Source organism: Peromyscus eremicus, chromosome 3 (genome assembly GCF_949786415.1).
Source record: "Peromyscus eremicus chromosome 3, PerEre_H2_v1, whole genome shotgun sequence".
Classification (NCBI taxonomy): Eukaryota; Metazoa; Chordata; class Mammalia; order Rodentia; family Cricetidae; genus Peromyscus; species Peromyscus eremicus.
Window position 1 is genome coordinate 52,127,752 of NC_081418.1, and position 14,090 is coordinate 52,141,841.

General features: G+C 39.4%; 1 protein-coding gene across 3 annotated transcripts; it reads right to left on the reverse strand.

Moving 5' to 3' along the window:
* Positions 1 to 260: 260 nt before the first annotated feature.
* Prss58 (serine protease 58) lies at positions 261 to 5,741 on the reverse strand. Of its 3 annotated transcripts, none has more exons than XM_059256581.1 (6): positions 5,601 to 5,741; positions 5,362 to 5,419; positions 2,947 to 3,085; positions 2,494 to 2,750; positions 589 to 728; positions 261 to 503 (listed from the first exon to the last, which is right to left on the reverse strand). In XM_059256581.1, exons 2-6 carry the CDS (start codon positions 5,399 to 5,401, stop codon positions 354 to 356), a joined length of 726 nt encoding a protein of 241 aa, XP_059112564.1. In that variant the 5' UTR covers positions 5,402 to 5,419; positions 5,601 to 5,741; the 3' UTR covers positions 261 to 353. The 3 variants fall into 3 exon arrangements, with proteins under 3 accessions (XP_059112564.1, XP_059112562.1, XP_059112563.1); XM_059256579.1 differs by having other exon boundaries at positions 5,362 to 5,416; positions 5,602 to 5,740; XM_059256580.1 differs by having other exon boundaries at positions 5,362 to 5,416; positions 5,666 to 5,737.
* Between the last annotated feature and the right edge of the window lie 8,349 nt (positions 5,742 to 14,090).

Consider the following 14,090-nt stretch of genomic DNA (forward strand, 5'->3'; position numbering starts at 1 on the left):
TCAGCTCATTCACTGTCAGACAACCTTTTCCCAAATTATGTGTTCAACTTTCTGAAAATATGACTAATTTAGTGCTAGTACTAGAGAGTTTGATATCCCCAAATGATCATGAATTGGCCCCCTTTCAATAATTCTATTATCAGATGGATTAAGAAACTATGTCTTGAGTTTCCCATTTTCAGTGATGGGGAGAGAGAAAGGGCTATGTGTGAATGATTCCTTAATTACTGAGGGTACAGAAGTAGTACCTGGCATGCCTATCACACTCCAAGGAGCCCATTTGTTTTAATTGTGAGGTTGGATGTGGGCACAAGTTTTGTCTCATGGTTCTGTGTTCTTCCTGTTGTGGAAGCTCAGTTATTTTTTATGGTTTCCTCAATCCAGGGCACGTAGTGAAAGATGCTAGCATAGATGCCAACATCAGCTCTCAGAACACAGCCGTCTGCATAAGACAGGATTCCATAAAGCACACCGTTGCAGATTGCTGGGGCAGCTGACACTTCCTACCAGGAAAGAGAAAACCAGGTCATCTTTCTGGCAGAAGACAAGGCATTAAATAAGGAAAGCAAGGCTTTGAGAATCCATTACCTTGCAGGGTAGCCTTCGTCCTGGCACGATGCCCACACAGATCATGTTTTCTTTGATTTCATAGGCTTTATAGGCAGTACGACATTCAGCCTTAGAGATTATAGAGATGTTCACAGTCTGCAGTGAGTCAGGGTCCTTGGCTAGAGGAAAGAGAGAAATCATGCATGTCATGGGTTTTCTAAGCACTAAAGCTTCCTTTTGCTTCCCTCTATTTATAACATTTGTTCTATTATCAGGAAAAGAGTTCAAACTCAGAGAAATGAGAACAAAGAAGTTTAGACACTAAGCATACAGGAGGTCATCAAATTAACAACTTGTCATAATGCAAATGTCCATCTCCTTAGAAGGGTGGTTTGTATATGTTAGACATCCCTGCAACAAAATGAAGCAAATTGCTTTAAAATTTGTCTGGAAATTTAAACATTTGGAGAGTATCTTTTATTATACAAGTTGTAGACCTTGAGGAAATTTAGAAATAAGGAGTCAAATTTTTTATTTGTCAGGTGGTAAAAATAATTATCTGGTAACCAAATAATAAATAATGATGATAATAATAATAAAATAATAACAATATCACCCAAGACACTAGTAAAAAGAAAGGAAAACCAACCAGACTAAGTGGTATAGTAGAATTCAATGCCATGTCTTCTGGTTTCTATTTCAAGTTGTTTCTTTTACATCAAAGTCTCACAAGCATTGCCAATGATGCATGCCCATAGGAAAGGGTTTCTAGTGGGGAGGGGTAGATGGGAGAGAGGAAATAGAGGGGGAGTTGGGGGAGGGACTGGTAAGAGAGGAGGGAGGGGAAACTTCGCTTAGGGTGCAAAATAATAAATAAATAGAGAAAACAAAAACAAAACAAAACAAAATCTACAAACAAGCAAGCAAACAAACAAAAACCCAAAACAACAAAAAAAAGAAAGTGCTTCTCATCTGTCATGGAATGAGAATAAGGAGACTATCATGTTATCTATTTACTGGTGCCCTTCTTAGGGATTCTTGGGCAAAAGTTCTGTATTTTGACATTTCACTTTTCTTAATTTAAATGTGTTTATTTCTCACTCTTTATTTGAAAATAAGACTCTAATTTTCAAAGTAAACATTGAGCTCCTTTGTTTTGCTTTCTAGCATGACAAAAATTTCACAGCCCCATATTTCTTTTGAGAATTATTTCAGAAATGTTTACTTCATGATTTAGACCAAAATAAGGTACATGGTTTTTGTGGGGAAGTCACTTTTTTTTTTATACCCAGTGAGTGTAATCCAGATTATTATTTTCTAGTGGTGATAAGAATATTCAAAATGTGTTTTTCTAGGAATTTTTGTGTTTTGAAGTACACAATGTATGATTATTTATTATGGCTACTCTACTGTGCATTCGAACACCAGGTTCTGTACCACTTGGTCAGCTTCTTCTATTCTCCTTCTCCCTAGTCTTCAGTTATTTGTCTCAGTCCTACCTAGTAATGCTCTGTCTGACTTGCCACAATATTATGGATTTATTTTATATTTGATGTCTTATGCATTTTCAGATTTCAAGGATTTGAGCTAATTCTTTACTTAAAATGGTTTGAAAACTTGATGTAGTGTTGTATTTCATTTTAGAGCGATGAAGATTGGAGCTATGAGACAAAATGAAGTTCTGTTACACATCAACTTAGGCCTAGACATCTAAATATATTCTTATTGAAACTATTTCTTTTATATTTATAAGTAAAGATAGGAAGGTATAGTAGAGAAAAGGCTTGAAAGTCTTCCAATAAGGTGGAGGAAAAGGAAAGAAACAGTGACTGCAGAAACTTGAAGAAAATCCTATGAAAGTAGAATTTCAGAACTCAGAGGAGAGTCCAGTCCCGAGAGAATGCCAGTTAAGTCAGAAGTCATCATGTAATGCTTTGAACTCACTGGTGTCACATAGATTGTAGGCCCAGGTGGAGACAGAGCACATGGTATTCACAGGGCTGACGTGTTGAGGCAGTTCAGCCATTTTTATATAGTTACTGGGTCTAATTCTTCTTTTCAGTTTGATTAACATGAGGTCATACGAAATAGAAGAGATTGAGAAGTATGGATGATGGATTATTTTCTCAGAGCTGCTCACTTCCACATGCTCTTCAGTGATATCTGCCGGGTTTGTGACCCCAAGAATCACCCGAAGCTTCCTAGAATGATAGGAGTGTTCATAAAAGTACTTTGTTAATGTTTCTGCAATCATATGGACCTTAATTAGCCTTCCCTAAAGAACAGTCCCTGAAGATCTTCTATGTCTCATTTATTGAGAGTCATATGCACGTTGCTGGGTCTATATCTAACTTGAGAACTCATAGAGCAAAATGGTCTGAGTTTCTTATCACTCACGGCAAATTGCAGTGTGCAGCTGTGATCACCCAAAGAGGATGGATTAGGACTCCAGTGCATGGCAAGTAATCAGACTTCAGGTAGACCAGGTATGGGGGAGTGGGGCCAGCTATGTGGTCTGGATTATAGGCAAAAGTACCTGCAAAGGGAGGAATAGGATTTTTTCATTAATCACTAAGAAAACCCCAGGAAAAAAAGTCCAAAACAACAATAACAAGGAAAAAACCAAGATAAATTTATTTCACTAGCTTCAAACTATTGCACCCCCTCTTCAGCACTTTTAAATGGTGAATCAAATTTTTAAAGTGGTTTATTTTGTTCAGAAGAAAATGACAAGTGATAGAAACACCTACTTTAAAAATTAAAAAGTGTTTATTCTTTTAGCTGTAAATAAATATTCCTCAATTTGAAATGTGGATTCTTTTAGGCCTGTAAGAAAGCTTAGTGGGTAGAACACTTACTGAGCAAGACTGACAGCCTGAGTTTGATTCCCACAGAACACACACAAAGATGGACGGAGAGCACCCTCCCCATAAAGTAGTTCACTGACTCTCACAAATTTACCGTGGCACATGGGTCTCCTCATCTTACACACACAATAATAAAGAAATGCCTTTCAAAAATTACACGCTCTCTCATTTTATACAATTTAGTGGAAACTGTTATCTAGCTAAATACTAAAACCACTTTACCAATTTTAGAGTGTTAACATTTGATTGTAAAAATGCCCTTTACAGGCTCACATGTTTGAAAGCCCGAGTGCCAGCTGGTGGCTATATTTGGGGAAGTAGATCTCTAGGGAGCAAGCTCTGAGGTTGATAACCTATCCTACTTACTGTCCAGTCTCTGATATGCCTAGATGTGAACAAGCAGCCTCATGTTTCTGCTGCCAACTCATAAGTGGCTCCTGCCACTATGCCTTCCCCACCATAATAGAGTGTACCCTCAGCTCATACATCAGATGAGCCTTTTCTCCTTTGTTGCTTCTTGTTGGTTCTTTGCTCATAGCAATGAGAGTAGTAACTAATACAAGGACTTTCACAAGTTATCCATCTCTTCCAATCACTGCACCATGAACAATGCCAGTACCACGACAAGAACAAGACTAATGCTTGCAGAGTCTGAGGACAACCAGGGAGTAGTTAATTAGCACCAGTGTCAAGCGCTTGCATATGCCAGGCTCTGCTTAGGAGCTTGAGCTAGCCTGTGAATAAAATAGATAGCCCTGCTCTCAAACATCTGAATTGGTCAACACATATAAGAAATAATAGACTTTGAGGCCAGCCTGGGCTGCCAAGTGAGTTCCAGGAAAGGCGCAAAGCTACACAGAGAAACCCTGTCTCGAAAAACAAAACAAAACAAAAAAATAATAATAAACACAAAACATAAGTAAATAAATAACCTGGCATGCTACATGGTGATTAAAGCCTCAGGGATAAAGTTAAGCCCGTGAAAGATGGAAAATCAGTACTAGTCGTGGGGAGTGGGGGAGGGTCAGCCCATGAAGTAAAGCTTCATGCAACAATCAAAGGTCAGGGTTGACCTAACAGGCAAAGAACAATGCCATGGAGACAGAGTGGTTAGATCATCAGATACATGGGGCCAGAGATTCCAGGCAGAGGAAATGGCTACAGGCAGAACAAGAGGCCTAGGTCCTGTTTAAGGAATAGCACAGAGGCCAATGTGGCTTACATGGTATGAGTTAAGGGTAGTGGTAGAGAGTGACATAGAAGGTGTAGTGGGTTCTATGCAATATTAGGATCATGAAGATGTGTATTCTAAATGAAGGTGGGACCACTTCAAGATTTAAATAAGGCAGTTATGACAGCACCCTTATAGGAACCTTTGAAACAGAGCACGTAGAAAGGGAGGGGTCTATTAGGTGAAAAAATGGATACTCCAGTCAAGAGATGTTGGTTTGGACCATCATGAACAATGGATGTAGTGAGATGTGATTGACTTAGGACATATTTAGAAGACAGATCAAATAGCATTTTCCTAATACAGTGAAACTGGAGTGTGAAACTGAAACATGCCAGGAGATGGTCAACTTTAAGTCTGCTGCTGTACTCCTTAGCTGGATTCCTTTCTTAATCTGAGTCTTCACTTTCTTTTTTTGCACCATGATATCTATCATGAACCAGACAGGTCCAGAAACTACTAATGTGGAATGGATCTCATGTAGGTGTCTTAATACCCATGCCTCCCCCAAAGTACATAAGCAGCTAACTTGAAGTGCAGAAGGCAGGCGTTGTCAGAGGGAGTACCTAAACTGAGTAGGGATAGAGGCAGCACTGAGAGTTAGACAACCAGCCATCCACTAAGTCTGAAAAGATGCCTCCACCATTTTTCTCTCTTCCATGCCCTCCCCAGGACTCCTCTTTAGCAAATAAAGACAGATGTGCAGATACTCACCAAGCAGGGTTGAAAGAATGCCGAGGAAGACAAACTTCATTATGATGTTGAAAGCCTGTTTATAAGATGGAGTTTAGTTAAGTGTCTCTGTGAAGCTAAAGAAGAGAGAAGGGGATGAAATACAAATGATAAACCAAGAGAGAGATCCAGATGAGGAAAAAAATCAATGAATTATTTCCATGGCAAGATTGGTGTCCCTGTCAGAGTACAGAGTGGTGTCAGAGGGAAGGGACAACTTATCATGAGCTTGGTCTCTCCCGATGTCTAGATCTGAGTTTTGTCCTCCTTGGAAGAAGATACTTAATTGCAGAGAGATGTTCACAGTGTCTCCATAGCCCCCTGATCTTTGACTTGTGCAGTCAGACTGCTCTCTGAGCTGTGTGCATGATACAGACCCCTCCTGTCTCTGTGATGCTATCCCATTTGTATGACACTGCTATTTATCAGCACTCTGGTACTGACACTAACCCCTCTGCTGGGCACTCAACGCCTCTTTGAAGTACTTCAGTTGTCATGATAATCTTAATGTGCATATTTTTAAACAACCAACCATCATTTTAAACTACACAGACCTCACCAGAACTGGAAAATGTTGTATTTTGGGGGGATACATACTTTTAAAGTTTCCATTTCTACCTTCAAGGAGCTCCCAAGCTGGACAAAGTGATAGGTAGTGAAGCAAATGGGTACTACCAAAAGTATTCAGAGCTAGGAGGAACTGGGGTATGGTATAGGCTAGGGTAATAGTATTTGTAAAACATATGTGCTATCCAAATAAACATAAGGAAATATTAAAATTCAACAATAAACAAGCAACCTGACTGGGAAGTGGGTCGAAGATCTGAGAAGGTGGTGATCTTGCTGAATGTTTTGGTTTCCTTGGATTGTGAAAATAAATACCACAGTCTGGGTAGCTTGACCAACAAACATTTGTTTTCTTATAGATCTGGAGGTTGGAGCTCAGTTCTCCAATTACTGACAAATTTGGTGATGCTGGCTCTCCGTCATGGCTGAGAGATAGCTACCTTCTTCTGGGATTTCACTTGGTCTTTCCCCTATGTGTATATGCACAGCAAGGAAATAACCTATCCTTTTTCTTATGAGAGTCTAATACTTAAAAGAGTTCCAAAAGCATGGAACAGAAATGACTGAGAAACAACTTTAAAATGTGCAACATCCTTAGCCGTGAGGGAAATGTAAACTGAAACTACTTTGGGATTTCATCTTATCCTAATCAGCACGGTCAAGATAATAAAACAAATGATAACACTTGTTAGTGAGGTTATTGGGAGAGGGGAACACTTATTTATTTCTGGTGGGAGTGCAAACTGGTACAGCCCCTGTGGAAATCAGTGTGGAGGCTTCTCAGGAAGCTAAGAATTGATCTGCCTCAAGATCTAGCTATATCTCTCTTGAGCAAATACCCAAAGGACTTTACATCCCACTACAAAGATACTTGCTCATCCATGTTCATTGCTGCTCAATTTGTAGTAGCCAGAAATTTGAAGCAGTGTAAATGTCCACCAAGTAACAAACAGATAGTGAAAATGTGGCACATTTATACAATGGAACATTATTCCACTGTTAAGAGAATGAATCATGAAATTTGTCAGTAAATGGATGGAGATAGAAAAAAAATCATTCTGAGTGAGATAACCAATACCCCAAAAGACAAATATTTCATGTTTTCTCTTATGTTCAGACATTAGTTTTTAAGTTTTCCATGTGCGTGTTTTAATCTAAGTAGCCATGGAGGTTATTACCTAGTAAGGGACTAGGGGTGGTGTTCCCAAGAAAGGGGATATAGAATATAGTGCTATAATGAGATAAAGAGGAAACTAGAATAGAAGGGAAATATGGGATGTAAGGGCAGGGTGACGAAGGGAATATGAGTAAGGACAACTAATAACTAGAGACCTTTGGCAAAATCAATAGAAATGTACTAAAACATATACATATACTAAATTAATTTAAATGGAATCACTGCATAATGGAGGACATGGTGTCCCAGTTAGACATCTTATGCCACCAAGTAAATGCTTCTGTGTCAGGAATAGTTTCCATTGTGTTGAGTCATTGGTCCAAAGGGTCCCATAGACTCCTTCAGACATCACAAGCTATTGCCAAGCCTAGTGGTTACTTTCCACATCCGAATGCCAAGGACTTACTGCTGAAAACACTACTTATTTATGTAACCAAAATGGGGCAACTGAGCTGATGCACAAATAGAAGCTTCACCAGTACTGACTAGCATTCGACTAGAGGAGAAAAGTCATCACTGATATCACTGAGCCGCAAATCCTGTGCCCTACAGCAGAGCCCAGATTGTAGACTAGACTGATGCAATAGTGGTAAAAATGTTATGGAAGTAACCAATCATTTTTGATGGGATATAAGGCCCACTCCATGAGATGGAACCCATATCTGACACTGCTAAAGTAGCTAAGAACCTGAGACTAAACAGGTTCTGGACCTTAAGGGAAAACCTACCACTATTATTATGCTAATGGATATAGTAATGAAATGACTTCTAATGGCATATTGCTATACACATGGATCAGTGCATCACTTAACCCTCATCAAAGAAGTTTATTCTTGTAGTAGATAGTTATTAAGACAGAAACCCATAACTGTAAATGTTAAGAGAGTGAGAAACTTTGGAGTATTCAGTCCTATATGGGATGTCTTTATCAAACCCCTCCCCTCAAAGCTCAGGGAACTATGTTGAAGAGGATGTGGAAAGATAAGAGTAAGAGGTGGTTGATGATTCTGAATGAGCAGTGTCTTCCACATGCACTGGGGCCAATACAATATAAGCTCACAGAGACTGACAACATGCATAAGATTTATACAAGTTCAAACTAGACAAAATACTAGCATTCAAAGAAGTAAACACAAAGTCCCACCCCTAACCAAGAAGCTACTTTCAACTGATACCTGTTGGGAAAGGAAAAATCTCTTTTTCCCACTGGAATGATGAAAAATCTCTTTTTCCCACTGGAATGCTGAAGGTTTATTTACCACACTCCAGAGCAAGCCCCATGCCCAGGAGTACTGGCCAGCACAACATCACAAAATGGACTCCGTGATTTATTTTTTTTGGGGGGGGGTATTTTGTTACATTTGTATTTGGTCTTCCTTTCTTCCTTCCTTCCTTCCTTCTGCCCATCTGTCTGTCTGTTTTATTGAATTTTAGCTTTTGCTAGACAGAGAGAGAGAGAGAGAGAGAGAGAGAGAGAGAGAGAGAGAGAGAATGAGAACATGAAATTTGGTGGGTACAGAGATGGGGAGGATCTGAGAGGAGGAGAAAGAATATGATCAAAATATGTGGAAGATCCAAATAAAATAACATTTTAAGAAAGAACATTAGCTCTGAGGCTGGAGAGATAGGTCAGCAGTTATGATAACTTACTGCTCTTGTAAAGGACTTGAGTTCATTTCCCAGGGCCTATGTCAGGTGGTTCACAATCACTTCAGTTCCAGGGACCTGACTTCTAGACTCTGCACTCATATACATATTCACACACAGACACACAGGTATACATGTGATTAAATATAAAAATCTTCAAGAGATCTACTAGATTTTCCTTCTCCCTCTGTAATCTCATTTAACTCTGGTTACTCAGAGACAACATAAGGTGATTCTGGAGTTCAGGGAGTTCAGAAGTTCGCTCAGAAGCTAAATATCTTACTACCATATGTGCAAACAATCACACTTCCTGTTTTAACCTAGTGAATAGAAAATATTTACACAGTGATAGCTGCATATGAATATCCATAGCAGCCAAATTGTCTATCAACAGGTAAATGGATAAATAAAGTGTGGTATATCCATATGCAGAAGTATTTAGTTCAATGATTTTATAAACAAAGCTAACAAACAACAAAAATAATAGAGAAAGTCTATATCTCTAAGTGAAAGACATGATTCTGAAAACAGTATATTCTGTATGATCCCCTTATTTGGAAAAGGTTTGGAGGGAGGCTTGTGTGGAGAGGTATAATACAGGGAATTTTTATGGCAGTGAATTCCTTTTTGTATGACACTGGAATGATACATACACACTTGTCAAAATCTGAAGATGTGCACAATATAAAGTGAGGCCTAGCTAGAGGACATCCATTGTCCTATTCTGGTCTTCAAATGCATGCACATGCATGCATACACCCACACACTTGCATGCATAACACACACACTCACATACATACATACATACATGCATACATACATACATGTTTGCAAATACACACACACACACATACACACATACACACACTAACATCCTATCCTGTGAAGATGTGAGTTTCTGAAACAATATAGTATGTTTGTGAAACTATAATCAAGTGCTAGAAGGAGACTGTTAGAAATAAGGCAGTGAAGCCTTTCTTGTACAAGTCTCTAGAATATGCTTTAAGAGCTGTGTCAGTATCCATCATCTAGAAGAGGAGCTGAGACACTTAAATACTTGACAAAGATCTATTGTCTCTTGTAGCATATAGATTCTAAGTTCCATGTCCCTGCTCTCTGTGGTCCTCTTCCCTTGAACATGAGCAGTGCTTCTGGCTGGCTTCTAATATAGTACCCCAGAAGATATGGAGTACAGCCACACCATGATTTTAATGTGTAAAGACAGATTATATACTCTGTGTGGAGTATACCACATGATGTTGCTAATGTGTAAGGACGGATTATATATTCTGTGTGAAGTATACCCACATGACGGTATTAATGCGTATGGACAGATTATACACTCTGTGTGGAGTATGTCCATATAATGATGTTAATGCATAAGGGCAGATTACACACTCTGTGTGGGGTATGTTCACACGATGGTGTTAATGTGTAATGACATTATATGATCTGTAAGTTTTGCTAACACCTACAGGAGAGTCTCCATGCTTGTTTGATGAAGTCCAATGTTGTGAATCCTATAGCTAAGAAGCTGTGGTAAGGAAGTCCGGCTATTGCCCACCTCTCTAAGCAGTACAATCTAAGAACTTGTAGCAATGTTCAACCAGCATCAAGCAGAAAACCAGGGTTCTGTGAAGTGTGAGCACAGGAGATGAATTTTGATGGGAGCTTGATTAATTGATGGATAATTACTTTCTTTGAAGCTTTTTCAGAAACTGAGGAGAGGGCCTTGCTCAGTTGTAGCTAAAGTTTTCCTGCCTGGCTCACGGTCCGGACAAATTTCTCTCACCTGCCAGTCCCACAGCCGCTCAGAACCAACCAAGTAAACACAGAGACTTATATTGGTTACAAACTGTATGGCCATGGCAGGCTTCTTGCTAACTGTTCTTACAGCTTAAATTAATTCATTTCCATTAATCTATACCTTGCCACATGGCTCATGGCTTACCAGCATCTTCACATGCTGTTTGTCATCGTGGCGGCTGGCAGTGTCTCTGACTCAGCCTTCCACTTCCCAGCTTTATTCTCCTTCTTGTCCTGCCTATACTTCCTGCCTGGCCACTGGCCAATCAGTGATTTATTTATTGACCAATCAGCAACACACTTGACATACAGACCATCCCACAGCACTCAGTTGTGCCTGAACTGTGAACTCAGGGAAACTGAGGTCATAAAAATGCTATTTTAAGGTGTTAAGTCTGTGTTAAACATTTGTATATAGTAATAGAAAATAATACAAATATAGACCACGTGCTGATACTTTGTTAGATTTTTGTTACTTAGTGGCAAGAGAGATGAAGGTTTTGATCTCCCAGGTCACAGTCCAAAGGGGAGACATGTATTAAGATTTACCACCATGTGCGATATCAAACTATGGGGGGTAAAGTGAGGCAGAGATTCAAGAAATAGTGTCTCTTAGAGGAAGAGCTACACTCCACAGGGAAAAAAGGATGAGAGCAGTAAGAAAAACAGGAAAAATGGTGAGAAATCTCTGGAAAGATGAACCAGGGCTTAGAAGAATTATGAGAAGAATGACAGAGAAGGACTAGTAGAGAGGAGAATCGGACAAAACAGAACAAATTCAGAATTTCTGTGATAAGAAAGCAGATTTAGGAAGCACGTGCTTGGTGTCGGTATTTTAAATGGATGAGGTTTATGTAGTTTGTGTGATGGCAGAAGAAGCTAAGAGGAGAGAGAACAGACACCAAAATACAGTGACATAGGAGATAAAATTCTTCTGCTCTGCAGCACAGAGGAAGGAACTACAGCTCACAGTAAGTTATGGTATAGGGAAATTAAATGAGAAGAGTTCAATATTTGCTGATACATGGAGAATATCGTGTTTGAGGAGGTTGAAATTATCCTAATTTAATCATTACTCACTGTATATGAGTATTCAATTACAGTACTCCATGAATATGTCCAATATTATGTCTCAATAAGAATAAGACACACACAAATTCAAGTCAGTAAAGGAGATATAGAAAAATAAACAGTGAAGCCAATGGGGATGTCAGGGAGAATCCACATCATAGGTTGAGATACCATCTGTAGATAATAGGACCCTTCCTCCAGTACAATAGAAAGGATAGAGAGTAAAAGGGTTAACAACATTTAGATATGGTTCTGAGTTTGGTGGTGCCAGTCTGTCCTAAATGATACCACCCCCTACTAGCAAATCAGAGGACATTTGGTGAGAGTGAGCATTCAAAGCTATTTTAATAGCTTTTTGAAATTAAAAAAATGTTTTTATATTATGATATAAATACATCATTCCTCCCATTCCCTTTCCTCTCTTCAAGCCCTCCCATATACCTCTACTTGTTCAATTTCACATTTATGACCTTTTGTTAACTAATTGTTTTATCTATCTATCTATCTATCTATCTATCTATCTATCTATCTATCATCTATCTAATCTGTCATCTATATATCTGTCTATTCTCTCTCTCTCTCTCTTCCTAAATACACAGATCCAACCTGCTCAGTTTGTATATTACTTGTATGGATATTTTCATTACAGAAAACCATAATGAAACAAATATATAGCTGTGGAGTCCAGTACCAATGGATACTTCTACAATACCATTCCCACACCTAAGACTCAGGAAGCATTGATGCAGATGGGGAAGAAAGATTGCAAGAGCCAAAGACTGTGTCTCCTAGGAATATTAGAATCTCCAACTACAGTCTCTCCAATGTGATGGCCTAAACATGACAGCAGCTGGTTACTTCCAAGAGAGAAATGCCACTATTTCATCATTGGGAATATCTTAGTGGGCTTGTTGTTGTAGTGGTTTCTAAACTTTACAGGTAGGTAGGACTGTTGATTGCTTTTCTCCCTTGGCAGCTCACATCATTTCTTCTGTTACTATGAGAGCTAGTCCTCAATGAAGAAGCTTATAGGTTAGTTCTGGCTTGATTCCTCCAAGTCCTGTGTCAGGAGTGTGCTGTGGGATGTATGGCAAATGTGTTGCTGATTAATCAATAAAACACTGATTGGCCGTTGGCTAGGCAAGAAGTATAGGCGGGGCAAGGAGGAGAATAAAGCTGGGAAGTGGAAGGCTGAGTAAGAGAGACACTGCCAGCCGCCACCATGACAAGCTGCATGTGAAGATCCTGGTAAGCCACGAGCCATGTGGCAAGGGATAGATTTATGGAAATGAATTAATTTAAACTGTAAGAACAGTTAGCAAGAAGCCTGCCACGGCCATACAGTTTATAAGTCTCTGTGTTTACTTGGTCGGGTCTGAGTGGCTGTGGGACTGGCAGGTGAGAGAGATTTGCCTTGACTGTGGGCCAGGCAGGAAAACTTGAGCTACAGGAGTGTGTAATGTTTTCAGTAATAGGACGCTCCTTTCAGTTTTGGGAGGCGATGGCAATAGCTTATGTTATTTGAAGAGTCTCTAATCCCCACCTGTAGTGGGAATTTGTTCCACCCATGACCTTGGGCTACCTGGCCTGAAAGAGGCGGTGCTCCTTAGCTGCCTATGTGACCGCTTAAAAGGGAGGAGAAAGGGGTCCCACTGCACTCTCTTGGGTGATGAAGACAGGACCAGGCAGCATGAAGGACTGGACTCTGCAACTGGATTTACCTTATCCTGTATCAGTGAGTCTGTTTTCTCCATAGAATCCTTTAATAAATTGGTATATATAGACCACTGAGGGTTTCGTTACACCCACCCCCCTACCCCAAATGACAATTGACTAAAAGGGGCATTTCCCTGGTCTTACACTGGGACTTTTGTTAGTGTATGACTCTTGGGGGAAGTAGCATCACTCCATGTGGTATAACTCCATTTAAACTATGTATACACACACACACACACACACACACACACACATATTTTTAAATTTCAAGTGACCTTATAAAATAATTTTCCTATGTTTTTAATTAAACGTTCTTAATATTATTTACCTTTTCTTCCTCCCTCTCCTTCTGTATTATCCTCTCTCCCTTCTGCTCAGTTACATGCTCCCCATTTTTCTCCTTCTCCCTTTACAACACCTGTCTCCTACAATCTCCCTTTTTAGAACTCCTTGTTCCCTCTATACTTTTTATGTTTACTCCAGGTTATATACTCAAATCTAAAGATTTGGAGTTAGGAGTCACAAATAAGAGAGAATATGCAACATTTGTCTTTCTGGATTTGAGTTACACAACTCAGTATATTTTCCATTCCATCCATTTACCTATAAATTCCATTGTGTTAGTCAGCATTCTATGTGAAGAGACACCATGACCACAGAAACTCTTACGAAGGAAAACATTTAATTGAGACTGGCTTACTGTTTCAGAGGTTTAGTCCATTATTGT